The sequence below is a fragment of the Acanthopagrus latus genome, chromosome 14 (genome assembly GCF_904848185.1).
Source record: "Acanthopagrus latus isolate v.2019 chromosome 14, fAcaLat1.1, whole genome shotgun sequence".
In the NCBI taxonomy this organism is placed as follows: domain Eukaryota; kingdom Metazoa; phylum Chordata; class Actinopteri; order Spariformes; family Sparidae; genus Acanthopagrus; species Acanthopagrus latus.
Window position 1 is genome coordinate 10,758,761 of NC_051052.1, and position 20,617 is coordinate 10,779,377.

Consider the following 20,617-nt stretch of genomic DNA (forward strand, 5'->3'; position numbering starts at 1 on the left):
CCCAATTATTATCCCGGGCGTGGTCGACCTAATCCATAATAATTTCACTAGCATTGTTAAACTCTATTTTGTCTCCCTAAGATTTTTAGTAAGGCGTTAGCTTCAAACATGCCTTACACACCAAACCACCTTACTATTTTCTTCAGATGTGCATGTTTACGTATCATGACGTGTGGATAGAAGTTCAGACAAGTTCAACAAGGATGGCACAGAATCGAGTATGTATCGAGTACATTTGATGGAGAAAAAAAAAATCTTTCCTGAAGGTTTGAGAGGAGAAAAATATTTATTAAAAGCGTCTTTACATCACAAAGCATTTAGCTGGTTATGTCGGAGCAAGGGTAGTGTACAGTTCAGCTGAATATGGGAAATGCAGGTGTTACTGCCGTTGCATTTTATGTTTTGTACACCAATAGTGAGCATTGTGGAGTATATGTTATAATTAACATTGTTACAGAGTAACATGGCACTTGACTGCTATGAGCACAGTTTGTGAAGTGGCACCTTCTTTGTTCTTTCTAACAAAATATTAAGGAGGTCTGTTTGTTTACCGTAACAACTGCTGCTGTTTCATATCAAACACTTCAAAAGAAACAATTCTTTAAACCACAGATATAAAAATACCAGTATTAAAAATCTTAACTTAGTATATACATTATCATTTTGTACTATTATGCATTAAATAATTATTTGGTTTGTTTGTATTTTCTACTTTATCGGCCTCTGTGTACAATATGTTGCCATTTTAAAGCACACAAAGGTATTGCTGCAAAACGTTTAACTGAACATAAAACATTAGAAGAGAAGAACATAACAGCAAATACTGAAATGAGAGAAAAAGTATGATGTGGCCACTCTGCCAACTCTGTACATAGTTTTGGTCTGTACTGTCAAAAGAAAAGCTTCCAAATGTACCAGTCCACGCATCATATTAGTGCTAAAATTCAATAAGCCCCGGTATCTAGGCCAGGTTTGCACACACAAAAATAGATCTTCTGACTGAATGTAACACAAATCCAGTCTTTCCTGTGCTGTCTTTGCAGTTTGTATTGATTTATTCTTTCAGCAGATTAGGGTCTAAAATATGATATGCATTTTGACATTTTGGCCATGCACCTTCTGTTAGGGTGTACTTTACAGACTGCATGTGGGTTGCTTTAAACTGTCATTGATCTGCAAAAACCACATCATTAGATAAATCAAGACTTTTCCTTTGTAGTGCAGATTACAATGTAAATACACTCTGAGCTGTTATGAGATGATACAGTTTTTGTTTTTGGAGCGGTGGCTCTTTTTACGACCAGTCTGTGAGCCGTGGCTGTGGGAAGAGAGGGCTGTAACCCTTGTTGGGTAGTCCTCAGCATAGTAGCGCCCAGCAGGTCGAGGCTGAGGGATGGGCTGGCCCAGGAAATAGCCTTCCTCCTCAGAGTCTGACGATGAGGAAGAGCAAGTGGAGCAAAAGTCATCCTCGTCTCTGTAGAGGCCCATGAAATGCTCAACCCGTGGGTCTCCTTGAACTGAGCCCTGAGGCATGAAGTCAGATCGGGTCTGGGAACAGGCCATGGGCAGCCTGTGTGCGGGATGCTGTAGGAGCATAGCACCACAAGGGGGGTTTACCAAACCCGGCTGCTGGGGCTCGTACGGCCTCTGTGCTCTCTCCAAAGGCACCATGTGAAGGTTGTTGTCCGAGCGGGTTTTGCGGCTCCTGTGATGCCGACCCTGTCGGTGGGGGTGCTGCCGGCTGCGCCCATGGTGGCTCGATGGGCGGCTTCTCTCTCGACCCATCTCATCTGGGCAGTACATCCTCCTTTGTGGCTTCTCACTCATGGGATGCTTTCTAATATTGACGTCAAACCCATCGTTATATCCATTATCCACAGTGTCTTCTGAGAACTTGACCACCTGAGGTGGCCTGGACTGGGATTTGCTCCTCCTCAGAGCTGGTGCGTGAACAAAGGAGGCAGGGAGGCCCTCTGAACGTGGGGAGAGAAGTCCTCCTGATGTGCCTCCTCTTATTGCCAATGTTACCTCCTCCTCATCTCCCTTCTCTATGTTAAGATTGAGAGAGTTGGCACTGTGGTGAAGATGAGATGAATTAAAGGTTCCCATGTTGCTCATCTTCTCACAGTCATCTGTCACTGAAGGATCCTGCATGGCGAGGGTGTAGACTATGGGTCTGTCCCTGCCATCTCCATCCACTGATGCACCTAAAAAGAACAGACAGGAGAGACGGGTGTTAAACAGCTGCTCGATATATAAGAATAAAGCACATTTTTCCAATGAACACATGCAATAATCAGTCTCCTTACCAGTGATGTTTGAGAGCGCTAGAGAGTCCATGGAGTCTCCAGCACCCTGCTCGACTTTCCTCAGTTCATCAGCGATGCACTCAAGAGAATCTTCATACCACTGCCTGGTGTCTGGCCAGAAGGGTTGTCTTCCTGTCCCAGATTGGTCTTGATCCTGGTCCAGCTCCAGCTCTTGGATCTTCCTGGCACTGGCAGGACCTGGATGACTTCCATAGGCAGAGTCTCCCAACCCGTCCTGGGACTGGGCCCAGTACATTTCGGGCAGGTGCGTCTTGCTCATCAGCCCAGGGCTAAGGCTGTGGGCTCGGGATTGATTGGAAATCTGGCTCTGGGTGGGACTGGCAGGTGTTGGGGACGAGGCGGTAACACCCAAAGATGTGCTATCAGGCTTTAGCCAGGGGTCAGAGACAGGTAATAGTCTGTTTCTGTCACTGGTAGGACTGGGAGATTTTAGAGAAGGTTGCTGAAGTTGGTGTAACATCCCACGATCACCAAACTTGAGCAGGAGCTGAGTCATATAGTCCTCATGCTGTGCCCACTCCTCTGGATCCTCCTCTCCACCAGCATCCTGCTCCTCGCGCTCCCTCCAGAACCTCTCCTCCTCCAGACCCAGACGGGACAGCTTACGCCCTACGATGCCAATGTCGCACTCTGTATCTCCATCGCCCTCTCCATCTCTATCTCCAAACTTGTACTCAAATGAAGGGACGGTGGGGGGCGGGTTGAAGAGCTGTGACTGCCTCCACTGTTCAGCAGGTCTGCTGCTCTTCCCCATGCGGACACTGCGCCTTGACTCACGTGAGCGTGCCGACTGGAAGGCAGAATCAGACGAATCGGAGGCATGAATATCTTCCCCCTGGCTGCAGGCCTTTGAGCAATAGATGCGACCCTGCTTTGGTAGGAAGGGACAGCCCAGCAAGGACGTCTTGCACTGGGCACAACAGAAGCACTTGTCTGTGGCGTGCCAGTGTACACCTTCATAGGTCATCTGAGCATGGTCAACACCTGAATGGTCACGGGATGAAGAGAAGAGGCGCATAGCATTAGCAACAGTAGTAGTACTAACACAAAATCATAGAAATACCCACAGAATTTTGTGTTTGACCTTTCTAGCACCTGACGATTATAACCTACCAATGTTTTCACCGCAGGCCTCGCAGTACTCTGCATACAGTGACTCAAAGCAGCCACAACAGTAGGGCCGGCCATCTTTCATGATGTAGCGCTGCCCCCCGAGCATTGTCTCACACTCGAAACAGGCAAAGTGCTTCATGTGCCAGTGACGACCTTCTGCTTCAGTGCATTCATCCGAAAAAATGATCTGAAGGGAAAAATGCAGAACACTGTTAGTGATTTCCTTGGAACTTTTTCTAACTTGGTACACAAAGGGCAGTGGTGCTGTTACTGCATCTCACCTCATCACAAGAAGAGCATCGTGGTTTGAGAAGCTCAGCGTGGTGTCTCCCGCAGAGGATCTTGCCATTTTGGTAGAAATAGATCAGATCCACCAGCAGCTCTTGACACGTGGCGCACACGAAGCATGCTGGGTGCCAGCAGGGGCTCGGCCCAGCTCTGGAGGCGAAAATTGCCATCTCCCCTCCATTGATGCCTCCGCCACACTGACAATCAAAAGACAAACAACAGATGATCCATGAGATTTATATTTCAAGCATCTACTTGATACAGTTTGTCAAAGTGGCTTACAAGGTATAGGGGACAAGACATGTCCATCATCGAGCCTATGACCTTGCTTATTGTATATTAATAATAAACCTGGTGATAAGTATGCTACCTTGAGAATGAAATGTGATGATGATCACATGTTTGGTACATTCGATGCCTGTGACACTTTAGGAATGCTACATAAACAAAAGCGAGATTATGGAGATAACTATTCAAAATATATCACATATCTGCGGATGTTTCATTTGCAGTGCTGCTTAAACAAAGAAGGCCAAACAACAGGTGATCATACTGTTAGTGCCAGGGGAATATGATCTGCTCAAAACACATCCGTGAATCCTACAGTGGTGACAACCGTCGCCAGAAAACAGCAACAGTTGATAACACAGAGGGTACGATTTATCTTTTCAAGGCAGCGAAAACACAGATTGCATCTGTGACAGCCCCACCAAATGTCTTTGCACTGACATGGGGTCAGATGCAAGTTAAACATTTCAAAACTCTTATGAATCTAGCACGCCTAGCAATAACTTCTTTACTAGAGGTTGTAGGACAAATGCTGCTTCAAGTAAAGTGACTCGTTTCTCTGTTTCAACTGATGCCTGTTAAGTAAAAAAAAAATAATAATCAATTATCCACTGGGTGTTGCTGAGGAACTGGACAGCATTTCGGTCCTGTGGGATTTAACAGAATACACCGGCCTCGGTCCCGAGTCAGAAGATCGTATGACTCCACAGAGATCGTCGGAGCGTGTCCGAACGTGCAATCAGGTCTTTATATAACCCAGCAGAGCTACAAGGCGCCCATAGGCAGCTATGAGAAAGCATGCCCAGCTGTTAACCATTATTACCAGGGTGGACAGACAGGGGCCTTGGATACTGGTGGGGGGCAGGGGGGTGCTGTGTGTCTCTGGGTGTGCGGCACCAGGAAACTGGAGCCTGACAAAGTGTGTGTGAATGATATATCCTTTTGAGCATGTACAGTATGTGTGTAGGTGCGCCTGCGTGGATGAGTGAGTGGGTGGTTATAGAGCAACACCGTGAAATAACAGCATATGTGAAAACACATGCATGTCTAAGGATTTGCGCGTCCGCCGTTGTTCCCGCGTGCGACCTTGCATCTCTGCAGCAGCATCTGTGCTTGAGCGCTGACAGACATCATCTGCCCGTCCGGGGGTATTAACATCGCTGGCCTGCTCTTCCTGGATGCCTGGCAGAGGATGTGGTTTTTACTCGCCGGTCAGGGCTCAATTTGCTGGAAGCCACATAACACTAATATTTATGTTTGTTGCATTGAAAGGGAATTTTTTTCACAGATGTGATGAAGGGCGGCTTGAATAGAACTGGACGTTCTGTTTAAACCTCCATCACCGAATCAAAAGTAGGAAAAGGAGGTCAGGCTTTAGAACTGTTTGCTGAAATGCACTTTGTTTGATGGTTTTCATGCCTGTCCTTTCTAGAAAAACGTCCTCAAGCCAGCTGCGCGTACTGAGCTGCGCTGTGATTATACCTGCTGTGTGTGTGGAACACTGTGCCACATACTGCGTCTTGTTTGGAAAAATAGGATTTTAAGACTTTATGCAAGAATTACTCGTTAGCGTGTACATTCTGTTGCAGCTTTTCGTGCTGAGATATAGACGGGTGGCAGGAAATTTGCCGAATTCCTCCTGAGGAACTCGCTCTCTCCGCTCGGCTTGAGCACGAGCCTCTTGATTTCCCCGCTTCCCCTCTCGTCCTAATGAGGAAGTTTATGTCCATGATTAAAACCATCGCATTAGCCAATCAGGAACGGCCTCGGGGTGCCACTGAATGGGATGGGATGGTGGGTGTTAGCTGCTTGTGATATAAATAACTCAATACCCACAAGTGGGTTTCCTGGTAATGCTTGCCTATCTTTGGGCCACACGAGCACGAAATGATGCAAGTCCTGTGTGCCTATGCATGTGCGTGCGCTCGGTGGTATCCACATGTGGCACCTACATGTTCACAGCGGGTGTGTTGCAGAGCCCGGGGCAGGATCTTGGGTGTTCCTCTCCCCAGTGCCTCCCTCTTCCTCTGGGCACTGAACATGTGGAGCTCCCTCTTCTCCTCCTCACTCAGAGAGTGGCAATAACGCACCTAAAAAAAATTTTTTTAAAAAAGACAGAAGGAAAGCATGAGTGGAGCTGACGGACTAGAACAAAAACAAGAAAGGTTTATTTTACGCTCAGAGCACTGTCTTGGGCAATGTGCGGTGGTATTAAAATGTTAGATTGTGCATCTGTGAGAAGTATACAACCAACCTGGGGAGACACTTGAAGCCACACCATCCTGCTATTAATACCAACATAAGCATGCTAATGTTCTTCTAATGTTTACTTTTTACATTTACTAAAGTTAAAAGTGCATTGCTGGCATCTTATCAGTTTTATACTCAAAACAAACAAAGGACGCATATCAGAAGATTAACTACTAACTGCTGCTAACTGTAGCTGCTGTTAGCTCAGTTAGTCATGTAGCTAGAAGCGCAGACACATCAACGGCAGCTTTAGATGGGACGGGACCGGCTAGCTGGCTAGCATGCCAACTTCAGTAGATATCAACGTATGGACATTAACATGGCAAAACTTCCATTGACAACTAGTTATTGTTTTTAATGTTTTCAACAAAAACGTCGAAAGGGAGTTTGTGGTTCATGGTGACGACGTTAACAAAATAATGAATAAATGAGTCTTTCTTTCAGGCTAACATCTGTTTGCTAGCTTCAAAAGTTGTGAGTGATAACCATTGTTTTAATTTGTGTGGGACATGTAAACTATTTGGTCATACAGGTGAACTGTGTTAGCGAAGTTAAGCTAAGAGAGAAAACATTTTGACATCTCGTCAACCAGACTAGACTAAAATGTTTTGAGTCGTCGACTACTAAATTACACTCACACTATGAAGGGGTTAAATGACTAAAGTGTGGCTAAACTAAAGACTAGACTTAATCTAAAATAGCGGCCAAAATTAACACTGGCTGAGAGAGAATCCAAGTTAGAGGGAGAAGCAGATAACGCTTAATGACACCCAGCCATTACCATTACCGCTGATGGTTCATCTCTCATCTTTGCTTTCAACTTTAGGGACGTGTATCACACGCGATCCATATATGGTTGGAAAAAGGGTTTAATTAAAGCCGATTTCTCTGAAGGCTGCGTTGAAAGGATGGCGTGAGCGATACACAAACCCTTCCTCTGTGTTTAGAGATGGTGATGAAGGGCCCAGATAAAAGACCAAGAGTATCCTAACAACCAGATCGGTTGTTCTCTAAACAACAGTAAACGATGCCGGTGTGTGAGCTCGCACACACACACTAATGTCTCGGTCTCTCCCTTTCACACACACACACACACAGTGCTTATCCCTCCGAACCACAGTTACGCAAGGAATCCTCCAGCGGTTTGCCTCCTCAACCGCCAGGTCTGCCGACAAACATCATAAAACCGCTCAGTCAAACACAGCGCGGTTGTCTGTCTTTATTGTGCGTTTTCCATGTGTGTGCACAGAGACCACCTCCGTCAGACAGTAGCCCCCCCCCCCGGTCATCCCCTCTGGTGATAACCCCTCCACCATATCTCCTAATGTAAACTCTATTAACACAGATGTGAAAGGAGTGCTGGTTTACACACCGTAAAAGCTCTTATACACAAGAGGCTGGCATGTGCTTTACTGTCACAACAGGGCTTTTTTTGGTCAGTAGAGGGAATGCGGCCATTGTTTTAGATTTACTAGGAAAGGTCAGCAAGATTGTTTGAGCTTTACTCAGCTGCTGGCTGTAGTTCAGTTAATGCTGGGTGTGGTTTCTGTCATTTCTAATTGTTGCAAATTGTACGTGAGCAAAATGACACCAAACTTACACTTTCACGTTAGCCTCACTTTGAGGAATTGTTTTACATTGAACATAAACACCAAACTTTTTAAATGCTGCTTAACGCAAGAAGCCAATAAAGAGCGTTGCCCAAAAACCACTGAGACAATTTGAAGTGTCCGCTTAATTGAAACTGACACTGAGCACCCTGAGCAGCTGAAATCAGTTGAGGTGAAATTAGTGAAAGCATTGTTTTCCCCCCTTGCCTGTCGTTGCATCATCTCTCAGTCCATACACTTGAACTGACACTGATAGTTTCACAACCACTTTTAACATAAACTGGATCCTCGACTCCTTTCAGCGCCTTCATTTCAACCCAGCGTCAGCTTCCTCTGTCACTTAAACTGCGATTTCCACCTCCTTCATATTGCAATAGGTATTTTTCGGTATTTGTTTTAAGTATTTGCGCAGTTTAAAATGTTTCAGGTGCAAAAGTCAAGCAGTGAGCACAGAGAGACTCTTAACATTTTTATGGTTTAAAGTTAAAGAGATCTACTACTCTGCTTCCCACTGTCATCCCAATATTAAGTTAGTGAGTTGAAGCTTATTGTATTCTTGTTTGAGAGTCTGCCGCAGACTGCTCCTATCTCCATCTCTCTCTCTCTCTCTCTCTCTCTCTCTCTCTCACACACACACACACACACACACTGTCAGTGTCTCTCTCTCATCATCTCTACCTCGTTGTCCTGTGGCGGCAGCTGGTAGAGGAGCTGTCTGATCCTGTGCTTCTCTCCGGGGCTGTTGACGTACGGCACCTTCTCCTCCGGCAGACAGGAGAAATACATCTGGACCTGCGGGCGGGGACAGATGGATGAACGTTAAAGGACGGAGGAGAAATCGCGTTCTGTCATTTCATTGGCAGATTGGCGCTTGTGGACCTCGGTCAGGGGTGGGAAACAAGACGGGAGTGCCAGATTCTCACAATGCAATATCTGAGATTCTGTCTCTGAGTGAGACATGGTGCCGCGAGCAGCGTTATCAGTACACTTTCTCATGTTTTTCTTTAGATGTGACAGGGGAGATGTGACTGGATTTCAGAGGCGAGTGACTGCCGCTCTGTGCGTCCCTTGTTCTGGGACACTTGTGGGGCAAACACGTCAATCTCGATCCAGTCACAGGCCTGAGTGTGAAATCTCTCCGCGTATAAGAAACAGCTATGGACTGGAAATGCTAGAATGTTTGCCTGGGATAACTGCAGCTGACAGGGGAAAAGGAAACAGTGACTGATTTAATTTGTCGGTGTTAAAAATATGGGAATATGCGGGGGAGCTCATACAGTTCCCGAACATGTGTATCTAAAATGAATAAATGTGGAAAAAAATCCACAGCCAGATGTTGGACATCAGCATGTGGCACCGCTAATCCGCTGGTAGGGCACAGAGAGCAGAAGGTCAGCACACATAACCTTATTTGAACTAAAACCATGTTCTGTCACTGTACAGGTTTATACTCTCGTCCTCCAGAGGCATGACCTTCCACAAATGGATCAAAAATACTAGGAAGGACTCCTTGAGCTTTTCATGAGCAACATTCAAGAACTTTCAAGGTCCCAAGACCAAAAGACTGTTAAAGCCTTTATCACATCTAAGCTGTTACTATAAATGCAACAGAGAAAAATTCAGTTCACAGGCTACCTTCATACCAGCAGCAATCACTGTAGACCATCACTTCCTTTGTTTTACAGGTTGTTTTTATAAACTTTGATTAAATGTTCAGATAATGATTATTTAATGGTGGGTTAATCTGGTGTGAGAGGCCAGATGGTTACAAGTAAATATGACAGGATAGGGTTCGGGTTAGTTTTTTGCTTGTTTTGTTTTGTTTAACATCAGGGTTTAGGGGTTTATTATGCCAGATCACATTGAAAATCAAGCATTTTTCAAGGAGTTCAAGCATATTCCTCACCTTAAAAACATAACAGTTAAAATCCACCATTTTCCAAACTTTTAAAACTTGGTCTTGCATCTAGCCTCAAGTCAGAGTCTGCACAAGTACAGGAATTATGGAGGAAGTGTACACTGCAAAAACTTGCCACGTCAAAAATAAGTTTCCATCCATCCATCCATTATCTGTACATTATATGTACGCCGCTTAATCCTCTGCAGGGTCGCGGGGCAAAAATAAGTTTAAAAATGCAATTTTTTACAGTGTACTAAGGTATTTGAGCTATAAACATGGGGAAATACACTCCGTAAGCACTTGAGTATCTGCAGTGTGACAGGCCACGGCACCTACCTGCTCAGGCCTGACTCCCGGCGGCACCCACGCGTACTCCTCCAGCGCGCACCCGGAGTCATCGTCCGAGGTGGAGCTCCTCTGGAAGCCCACGGTGATCTTCCCCATCTTTCCCGCGGCGCGAGGCTCCATGTCCGGGCCCCGTGGTGAAGGACGCTCCCCTCTTTCACTGCGCTCCAGGTTCACCACACACGAGTGCTGTGGATATAAAAAAAGAGGACTTAATGGATCACATTTACAGAATCCACCTTTCAGTTTTAAAAATAGCCTTTTGAATCCCCTCTCTGTTCGATAATTGTTTTAATTGACTGGGATAATGCTGACTGGGTTTTTCTTTTTTGCACTTATTGTAAGCCCCTCCACACTCTTGTGTGTGCCTGCAACATCGATTAGCCTTAATCGCTGTTTCTCAACAAGATGATGGTTTCTCCCCAGAGTGTTTTAAGAGTTTAACAGAACAGCCTGAACAAACACTGAGAAGAGCTGAGAAGAAAAACAGAACAAAGATTCTTCTTAACAGATCACACACATTTCCATCCTTTCTCAATTCGTCCACTTGAGTCACACTCAAGAATCACTGATATGTTATTTTCCATCGCATTAGCGCAGTGTGTCATACTTCCTTTGTTTATCCGCAACAGAATTATGCTTGATACAGTGCCCGAAACACCTTAAAAGGTAACGTAAGACAAACCTGGGGTGATATATGATGGAAAATCAAAGCAGGGGTTTTTCCATTATGATGCACTTACGCAACAACGATGTATGACTCTTGCCAGCTGGACTGGACTGATGTTACAGTGCATAAATGACAGAAACGAATAAATACAGACGGTTTTAAATTCCTGTATTTCCATTTAAAGGAGCGGTATGTGAGAATGGCTCACCTGTCCAGTTCGTACTCAAAACAACAAAAAAGGGGGCAGCACATCACCAGTAGCTGCTGACTGTCGCTGCTGTTAGCTAGTTATCTCAGTTAGCTGTGCAGCTAGCGGTCCGGATCAGGGCAGTGTTGGTGTGGACGCTGCTAGCACAGGAGCTTCAGGCTGGGGATAGCTGGCTAGCGTGCTAACTTAAAAACTGTTATTTCCTCACATCGCGTTGGTAATTCTGACACATTGCACCTTTAAATTTCAAAAACTAAATTAAAATAAAGCCTCTTTTGCTGTGTCCTACAAATTTAAAGCCTCGCTACTGGCTTTTAACTGCAGCCGTGAACAAAATGTACACACATGTAAGCAGCCCAGCGCGATACGCCGGGACGGAGATTTACAGCGTCTGCGATCGTCGCGTCTGCTGTGATCAAGAAATTGCACAAAAAAGAGCAATTGAAGAAAACTGGTCTAAATCTAAAGTCAGCTGCAGCATGAATCCAATCACAGCAGCGCTTCGAGCATTTTCTTTACAAGCTGATAACAGATGAACCGTGACACGAATAGGGATTAATCTGTCTCATCATCGCGCCTTTAACAGCAGCCTCTCTTATCTCAGACGTGGCGTCCGTGTTCTCCGGAGCCCCCTCAGCCTGCCTCCCAACAGACGCACTTTGGTCACAAGGTGTCGAAGGAGCCACTTGCGACTCGCCCATGCTCCGAGTCTTTCACATGCAAATCCGGACCAGAATAGAACTTGTTTGGGTGGAAACAAAACAGTCGGAGGACTTCACACAGGCCCTCCAAACTTTACATGGGTTTGATCTTTTACACAAAAGCAGTGCTGTGAGGGGCATTAAGGTCATGATGGCTTCTATTGACCAAACGTTACGCCTGTTAACTGACTGTAGAGCATTTAGGTTCAATTCATTCAAAAACCAGGGCTTGTCCCAGGTGATAATCGGCTACTTAGGGACCGTATGGCAGTAATTGGAACGGGGTGGGCGGCAAAACTTAGAAAATGTACATGAATACATATTTAAAGGCGGAAATGTGTGATAAAAATACTGATTACAATTTTCTTCCTGATCTTTTCTTTGCTTCGTCCAAACATCGCAGTGTTGCAGCCTCATCCTTGTTGTAGAAATGATGAGATGAGAATCTGTCATCTCCCAGTTCACCTTCCAGTCTGACCTTCCACCGCATAGTCAAACCCCACTAACAAGAAAACTCAGAAAATATAAGCATTGCCCCCGATTAGCATACAGTTGAAAGATGCCCAGGGCCTCCAAACACTGAATTTTATAGATTACAAACGCAGTTAAAAGTCAAACCGGCACTGTTATCACAGAACAAAAGGGTATCTCGACCGTCGCTTTGTTCTTCGGTGACTAATCTATCAGGTTTTATGGTGGGGGGCAGATAATGTTATCACCCAGAAGCCTTTTCTTTACCGGCTCTGCTTTATCTCAGCTAACCTAGTTAAGACCAGTAAGTGGTGCAATTAGACTGAGTTAGTTTTTCTTTTCTCCGAGATTATTTTGAGCCACTATCTCAACAGTGGTGATTGTTTGTGAGATTATGTGTGTGGAGCTCGGAGTAAAGGAATGACTTCAGGAATGAGAAGGCTGCTCCGGCCCGGGTGCACCCATTCAGTTCAATTTCTTGACACATCGTTTTTTCACCCAATTACTTTTCCATCATAAGTGACTAAATAAAGCACCGACGATAAAAACCAGCGCACGTTCAGCAATTGACCGAAATGATTAATTTACTGTTAGAACTGTCAATAGTTCGACATCCTCTCATTCCTGCCTGTCCTCCTCTGCCCTTCAGCTCTCACCCCGCAAGTTTTCAGTGGAAAGGTGACTGCGGATTCCTGAGCCAACACACACAGCAACTCACATTACACCATGTCATCCACTGGCAGCCGCACAAAGGCCGTCTTTGTCGAAAAACAAAAACAAAATGTCCAACCATTCCCCCCTTTAAAAACCCCGGCGGAGACGTGACAGGAGGAGGTCGAGGGGGTTAAAAAGGGAAACTTCTTTTTTTGAAAAAAAGGCATTCAAAGAGTCACAACATCGGGCCTGTGCAAACACGGGGCCAGATGTAGCCGGCTAACGGTTAATCACGTGCGCCTTCCCCCCGCTTAACTGACACTTTTAAAAGGGCTCTCCTTAGTTAGTCAAACACATATAGTTCCAAGTGAACACAACCTCGGGCGACCTGAAGAGATACAGCCTGATTTACAGAGAAGTTTGACTTTTATGAGCCAATATTTGAGTAGGTATTTATTTAAAGGTGCACTATGTAGAAAATTCAATCAGAAGAGAAAGATCTTCATTGACTGATTTTTTTTTTTTTTTATGCCCAAACTCTCTTCGTTTTCACGACTTGCTCTCACACTTTGTTTATATGTGGCGGACCCTGCCACCTTTCCAGCTTCAAACAGTTTTCTGGGGACCTTTTTTTTCCTCTGAGAACAGCCTGTTTATTCACTAATAGAACGAATAAATATTTCTGTGTTTGTATTATCACCTAATACCTAATTCTGAGTTTAAGCGTATTCTCCATAACTACATAGTGTCCCTTTAAACATCTCAAAGTTACAGATTTAATCAACTGTGGCAGATTCAGAGGACAGATCTGAAGATCTGAGGCGGCTGAGCACTTGCTGAAACCAAAACAGCTCGAGAAAAGAATATTTTTCCTAAACGTCACAGGATTTACTTTAGGAAAACCATTAAATAGTAGAGTTCAAAAGCCGAGGTCATCACTCTTTGACTGGCGAGGAGTGTTATTTTTAGGCCAAATGGGTGTCAGGGGGTGCACAGGAGACTTAACACAGCTGGAGTGAGACCACCTACACACACACACACACACAGGCACAAGATGCAAGACCTACACACACACAAATGAAGGATCGCCTCTCAGACGCACAGCACTTTAATCTTGAGCCAAGCTCTGCTATTCACTTTCAAATCCCCCACAATCCATCGCGCGGCGTCTCACCAACAGAGCTGGACGACGGTGGAACTTGGGCAGGAGGGTTTTTTTTTTCCCACCCTACCCTTCAGTCAACAGAAATCCCTTCTGCGTTTGCAAAAGTTTTCAGGAAAGCGTGCTCATCTGCGCTCCTCTTACCTCCAGGAAAAGCATCCCTCTTTGCACCTCTGCATAAAGCTCTCATTCACTGCCACAGTCCCCTGGTCGCACACGTCCGAGGGCTGGCTACCATTCTGCAGCATCAAGCTCAACGGATCCACGTTTTTTTTTTAAATCAGATCCAGATCAGCCAGGAAGTGTTCTTCAAAAAAAGATCTGAAAAAGATCTGAAAAAGATGTGCTCAGCCCCTCAGCCAGGGAGCAATTCATTCAGTTCCAAAAATCTATCAAGTCCAAAGAGCAACGAGGAGGGCAGAGAGGTGACGTCTCTATCTGGAGTGTCTCTGATCCCTGTGAGTGTGGGAGTGAGTGGATGAGTGTGTATGTGTGTGTGTGTGTGTGCTCCAGGGGCAGCCAAGCCTCGTCAGCCCCTCCCTCATTCCTCCCCTCCAGAGCAAATCGCCTGCCACTGCACTTCAATCACACACACACACACACACACACACACACGCAGTCAACACCCCACCTATCCCCCACACCCCTTCCTCCTCCGGAGTGACACCGAGCCCTCCACCCCACCCCCAACCCCCTAGCTGGGCTGCAGGATTCCTGAGAGCCAGATGACATGCCCACTCTACTCTCACACTCTTTTCCTTTCTCTCAGTCAGCCGGTCTTATTCTTTCTGGATGTTTTGTTCGACAAGCCAGACAGCTGTTCACCGCCTTCTGAGAAAGCAGTCAAGGGTAAATGATCCCAAAGTCAATTTCAAACCCTGAAGGAAAAGAAAAACGGCTCGTCTTCCTTTTTGAGGCGGGCATGAAAAGTGTAGAAAAGTTTATTTTGAAGTCACCAATTCCTCCGAGGCAAACTTTTCTATTTGAGATTCAAGTGGCTGTGCCCTCCCGCCGCTCTCAGTCATTAAACTGCTCCTGGGGTCATCCTGTCTGATCCACCTCGTGTCACTTGCTCTAATAACGTCACATTAATTTCCACTCAGCTGCTGATTAGATCACATGCCGGGATTAATGCAAGAGTTCTAGGTCCAGCTGCTCCATCATCCCATCAATAAACTTTGGTCTCCACCAACTCCTGTTCATCAGCTAATAGCTAACTTTGTTTATCTTGTTTTTGGTGCTGATATGTGATGGTTGGTTTTTTTTGTTGTTGTTGTTTTGTTTTATCATTTTTTGGATGAAAACAATAGTTGTGTGCCAGAAAACCAAAACAAGGAGCTGAAAGATTCTAAAAAGGGGTCAATCCACGTTGGTTTATCACTGCAAAACAAGTTATCATGTGGCTAATTGTGAATATAAAAACTATTGATTACTTAAATCAATCATTGAAAAGCTGGGATTTAGAGGAACTGAGTCATTGGAAAGCAGCAAATGGCTTCCCAACACTAAACCCCCTCGTGTCCTCTTGAGGATTTTTCTGGTTAAATATTGACTGTGCTTCCTCCCAAGTCGGCCTCATCCATCTCAGGGAGTTTCTCACGCAGGGGACCTGTCTGCTCACCCCGTCCCCTGATAATCCCCCCCTTCCTATTTCGGAAATCTTGAATGAGCGCGAGGGGAGGGGGTCCCTCGTTGTCATCTCTCACTTCGGTGCGGCATCACAATGATGTTATTGTCAGAGAGCACTTCACTTCAGGAAACTCCTGACAATCCAGCAGAGCTAGGAGTGAAGAGTTTTGCTCCGAAATGAGACGAGATATCCACTGTGTGAAGAACGTGACATGTGTGAGGCTGCCCGTGACATGTACGAAGAAAAAGTGCTGAAAAACCATCGGCACACAAAATAGTAAACAAAATACAAACAAAAACAATCCGCTGATATGCCTGGGGAAGTCTGTAATGTAATTTACTTGGACGGGCTCCGCACCATCCGTCATTGTGAAGGGCTGAAAAGCAGCAACCGCTTCATTTGCGGAGTCTAAAATGACAAATGAGTTTACCCGATTGTCCGGTGGACAAAGGCGCCCTCTCCCCTGACAACCCCACAAAGTGACTTGTGGAGAGGGCAACGGAGCTGTTTGTCACATGCCAAGATACCTGTTACAAATGAGAAACGACTCCGCGAGCTAACCAGCTGAGGGGAGCCAGATAAAGCGAGAGATTCTCCCTGTGCATGGGGATGGGATCGTCTGTGTGCTTCGCCAGCACCGGCCCTCTTTCCTGGCACCCCAGCGCATATTTGAAGTTTGACTGGGAGGAGGGAGAGCAGCTTGGCAGCCCAGTCAGAGGGTAAACCTCTCAGAGGAAGCTCTCAAGTTTTCCACGGGGTCCTTTGGCGCCACTCGGCAAAAGCCACTTTGTGTTTTAACCCTCCGAAAGATGTGCATTGAGTTTCCTGAGATATTTATCTGGATATGCATTCCGAAAAGCTCTGGGGTACGAGGTGAAGGGGGAAAAAAACGACAAGTGCATGGTACGAAATAGACAAAGAGCGGGTGAGGGATGCTGTGGTGTGAATAGAGGACAGGTCAGAGGATGATCGGCTTTATCCCCAGACAATAGGCAGATATCAGCACGTTAGACTTGTGGGCAAAGACCCGCAGTTCTTTGGAAAGCACAAGAGGCGAGTTGACCTTGTTGTCTCCTCTGCTTCCTCTCCGAGGGGAGAAAGGGCAGCAGGGCAGAAAGTATCAAGAGTTCAAATCGAACCTATTGGATGCCGGGTGAACGCTACACTAAAACGGGAGCCTTGCTGTTCAAAGTAGACGTGTGCTTTCTGTATGAGTTAACGAATGGGTTAGTTGTCAGAAATACAAATTGCAGCGCTCAAAAACTTGGATTAATGGACTTTTTCCATCGGCTTTCAATTTTGTAGGACCACAACGGCAATATCTTTTAGGAGACCAGAACTTCTGCCTTTGCGATATAAACTGAGATTTTCAATGGCCCCTATAGGGCAAAGACCTCATGTATCAGCGCTCTGCAAAGCCGCTGGACATGTGCTGGATGGATGATACCCCGGTCTCATTCACATGTCCGAGGCCCATGAGGCAAGAACTAACTAATGGAGGGTTTATGCGGTGGCCTTTGACCCGAGTGCTAGCAAACACAAAAACACGACGCAAAAATAGCACATGTGCACAAATACGTAAGAAAACTGCAAAAAACTTTCCTTGAGCAGCCATTTCAGACTGACTGATCGACCCCGGACTGTTCCACAGCAGAGAAACATACTGACTTTAAATGAAAATGACTCTGATTTCATGGAGGAACCTCTGGCTGATATCCAGTGTTATTTAAAAGGGCATTATTGTCCAAAAATAACAGTCCGGCCTTTAGCCAAGCCAAGTCACAAGCAATTTCGTCACAATCCTTTGATCAAGTCTCTCAAAGGACTTTCGGAGCAGAGTTTTCTTTCCTTGGCAAACTCGTAGAGCAGACAAGATCTAGTGGCCTTTTCTATTCTTGAAATCCAAGACCAAGTCTGGACTACACACTCACTGTACACACACACACACACACACACACACACTCTTACACATACCAGGCACACATACTCACTCTTTCTGGCTGCACATTTCATTTATCTATTGGAACACAACTCGACTGGTAACTTGGCCTTTTCTTAACCTTCGCTGTGCTGCACAGACGTGCTCCCCTCTGCAGCGCCGTGCTTCATTTTCATTTACAATGGTCGTTCACACCTGGACTCCAGCAGCCGCAGCACTGTGCCTCATCCCCAGGAGGCAAGAAGTGGTTTAACTGATCCCTTCCAATGCAAATATCAGGTGAGATGTCCCTCTGGTTATTCGAAACAGACACCAACAGAGGACAGGGACGTGTCCAGGCTTGTTTTTTTTTCGTCACATAAACAGCCAAACTCAAACAGAGCGCGGAGACCATTCCTGATGTTAAAGTAGCGTAAAGCAAAAATAGCTGATGAAACACACAAGATTGCGAAACAACTCTCATACATGGGATTGAAAGCAACAAAGGCTTTAAAGGTCCGCTTTGTTGGAATGCTGATTTTTGAGTCTCGTCCCCAACTTGTTAAATACTGATGCTTTGGGAAGGTGACCGACCCGACCTACGATCCCAGAGCGTCACTATTACAGGAGCCGGAAATGAGATTAAGGAATCAGTGGAAATAATGGCAACTTTTTTACTGCTCAGCAACATTCAAATAATACTGTTGAATGTAAAGTAGCGTAATTTGTCTATCTTGCGGAACAAATCGTGCCAGGATAATGTAAATAAATCATCAGGTTTTGCACCAACTTGTGGAGTCCATACCGGCTCAAGTGCACGATGTCGTCAAAGCAAAAAGGAAAAAAAGCAAAAAAATTACATTCACATCCAAAACAAATGCAACATTTAAGTATTTTTACTTGCGGTCTCAGACTTTTTGGACCCTACTGTACCTGCTGATTTTTTTTTACAGGAACAATCTTCAAGAAGTCCCACAGCAACACAAGGAGTAACACTGCTGAACCAAAGATGAGAGCTCAGAAAAATAAGTCCCCATGGGGGCATCTCAAACTCTTAGAGTGCACTTGATTTTCTACTGAAAACTGTCTTTAAAGTATATTTAACATTTCTGGTCTGGTAATTGTTCTTTTAATATATCTAAACTAACACAAGCAAGAAAAAAACCCCTCTACAAGTGGCTTAACAAATAAAAACTTTCAGTATCTGTATCCCGACTGCATCTATTTCTGATTGTAATCAGCGACGTCCCACTTACAAAGGCCACATGCACAACAGCTGACAAACCAGCTCACACACGCTCACACACACACACACACACACACATATCTGCCTCACATAAAGACCTCAGATCCGCGTCTCAATTCACATCCATTATGCCTCCCCATTCAGCCCCCATTCACGCTGACAGACACCTCTCAGCAGCCTTTCACACCAGGAAACAGATCTTTAGCTGCCGCTAACCGGGCCCGCTGGCTCGACCCGCCCGCCGCGCTTCAAGTTCGCAGAGGTGCTGCTCAGTGGTCTCGCCAGTCCGTTGTTAAGACTCCCTGACACTCCCAGGCCGAGCGTGATTTAAGTTTCAGGTCATAAAACCCTCTGCCCGAGATTCTTTAACCGCCGCAGGGTGTTACCTACACACCTCTGGGACAATGGGAGCGGCTATAAAAGTGCAGTAAAATGGAGGAAATTGTCAAGTACCTGTGATGGGAGCTTAGGTAGGGATTGGGTTGGGAAAGCTTTGGGTAAGATTCTGCTTGTTCAGACCTCTTTCCCCTTCTCAGTCAGTTTGCACCTCAGAAAACACTAGAATAACTCAACGACCGTTGGATGGATTGCAATATAATTTTAAACAAACATTTATGGTGCCCAGAGGATGAACCCTTAATGACTCCGGTGATCCCCTGACTCTTTCTGTATTGCCAGCGCGAGTTCAAATGCGTTTCCAGCTTCAGTTCTGGGCCGACCCTTCTTTTTACTAGAGAGGAAACCTTTGCAGGCGGATGCTCCATCTGCAGCGGCTGCTTGTGATTTCTCACAAGATCAATAAAGCGATCTGCTCCGGGGGTAGGAAAACTAGAGCAGATTTCAGTCACCAGCGTACGACCAACAGACGCTTTTAAAAGGCTCTATTCATTCTCCTCCAAAACAGTAGGGATCTCATTTTGGATAAATCACTGCAAATTGAAAGTAATGGCTGTTTCAATGCAGCTTCTGTTCAGCCCTTACATGTGTCCTGTCAATTTTACATTGTGCTTTGGGCCGATGTCGGTGCACATGCGGCCAATTACTCTGACGTTCAAGTGGATTTTCTGTAAATCCCTTCGCTACTCACAGGCTGATTACAGTATGCTGAGGAACTACGGTGAAAAACGGTACAGGGGCTTTTTTTACAGTACGTGATTAGAAGGTAACTCCTTCTTTATCATCATCATTATTTTCATGATTTGGCAGCGTCGACCTCACTTAAACTGCTAAATACGTGTCATTACCTGAAAAGGACTGCATGCAAGGGTTGGTGCTCCCTGTAGGCTAAAATGTCTTGCCAAGCCGAAGCATCCTCTTGGATACAGACTGTTTCATCAGGTTTTATATCTGTATGGATGATTACTGCATTTCAAAATAATGGTAACCTAGGTCTCGGAGCATGCTGTTCCCACATTGCAATGTAAATCACTCTACAACGGCACTGAACACACGCACTTGAATTTCTACATTAATTGCTGCTGTGTACCTATAATAATAGACACACTCCATAACCTGTAATTTAAGAACGAACCCGGGATGTTTCCTTTGCGAAACATATTCGTTGGAACGGATGGAGTCTGCGCTGCTTTTATTAGAGCTGCAGCAATTAGTTCCCAAGTTTTTTGATGACAGACATGATCATTTATGGCATTTGCTGGTTCCAGCTTCTTAAAGGGCAATTCCACCAATTTTACCACCTTTATGTGTGTTAACAGGTCTTTACGAGTGCTACCGCATATGTGAAAAAAAGTGGTAAAAAGTATTTCGTGTCCTCTTCCAGAGGAAGCTGCATTTAGTTTGATAAACTCCTATGAAGTCAGTGGCATCATGGGT

The 20,617-nt window shown here is 45.4% G+C and overlaps 1 protein-coding gene across 2 annotated transcripts in view; it reads right to left on the reverse strand.

Moving 5' to 3' along the window:
* Positions 1 to 105: 105 nt before the first annotated feature.
* The window catches only part of prickle1b (prickle homolog 1b), a 32,187-nt gene continuing 11,675 nt past the window's right edge, over positions 106 to 20,617 (reverse strand). The window contains exons 1-8 of one of the 2 annotated variants that reach the window (XM_037121320.1): positions 14,135 to 14,284; positions 10,116 to 10,313; positions 8,558 to 8,671; positions 5,972 to 6,109; positions 3,725 to 3,928; positions 3,444 to 3,630; positions 2,310 to 3,314; positions 106 to 2,207 (exon numbers count right to left, since the gene is read on the reverse strand). In XM_037121320.1, coding sequence (XP_036977215.1) covers positions 1,252 to 2,207; positions 2,310 to 3,314; positions 3,444 to 3,630; positions 3,725 to 3,928; positions 5,972 to 6,109; positions 8,558 to 8,671; positions 10,116 to 10,313; positions 14,135 to 14,149 — 2,817 coding nt within the window. In that variant the 5' untranslated portion in view covers positions 14,150 to 14,284 and the 3' untranslated portion in view covers positions 106 to 1,251. Of the gene's footprint in view, positions 2,208 to 2,309; positions 3,315 to 3,443; positions 3,631 to 3,724; positions 3,929 to 5,971; positions 6,110 to 8,557; positions 8,672 to 10,115; positions 10,314 to 14,134; positions 14,285 to 20,617 lie in introns of those variants that run through there. The other variant, XM_037121321.1, reaches the window with a different exon arrangement.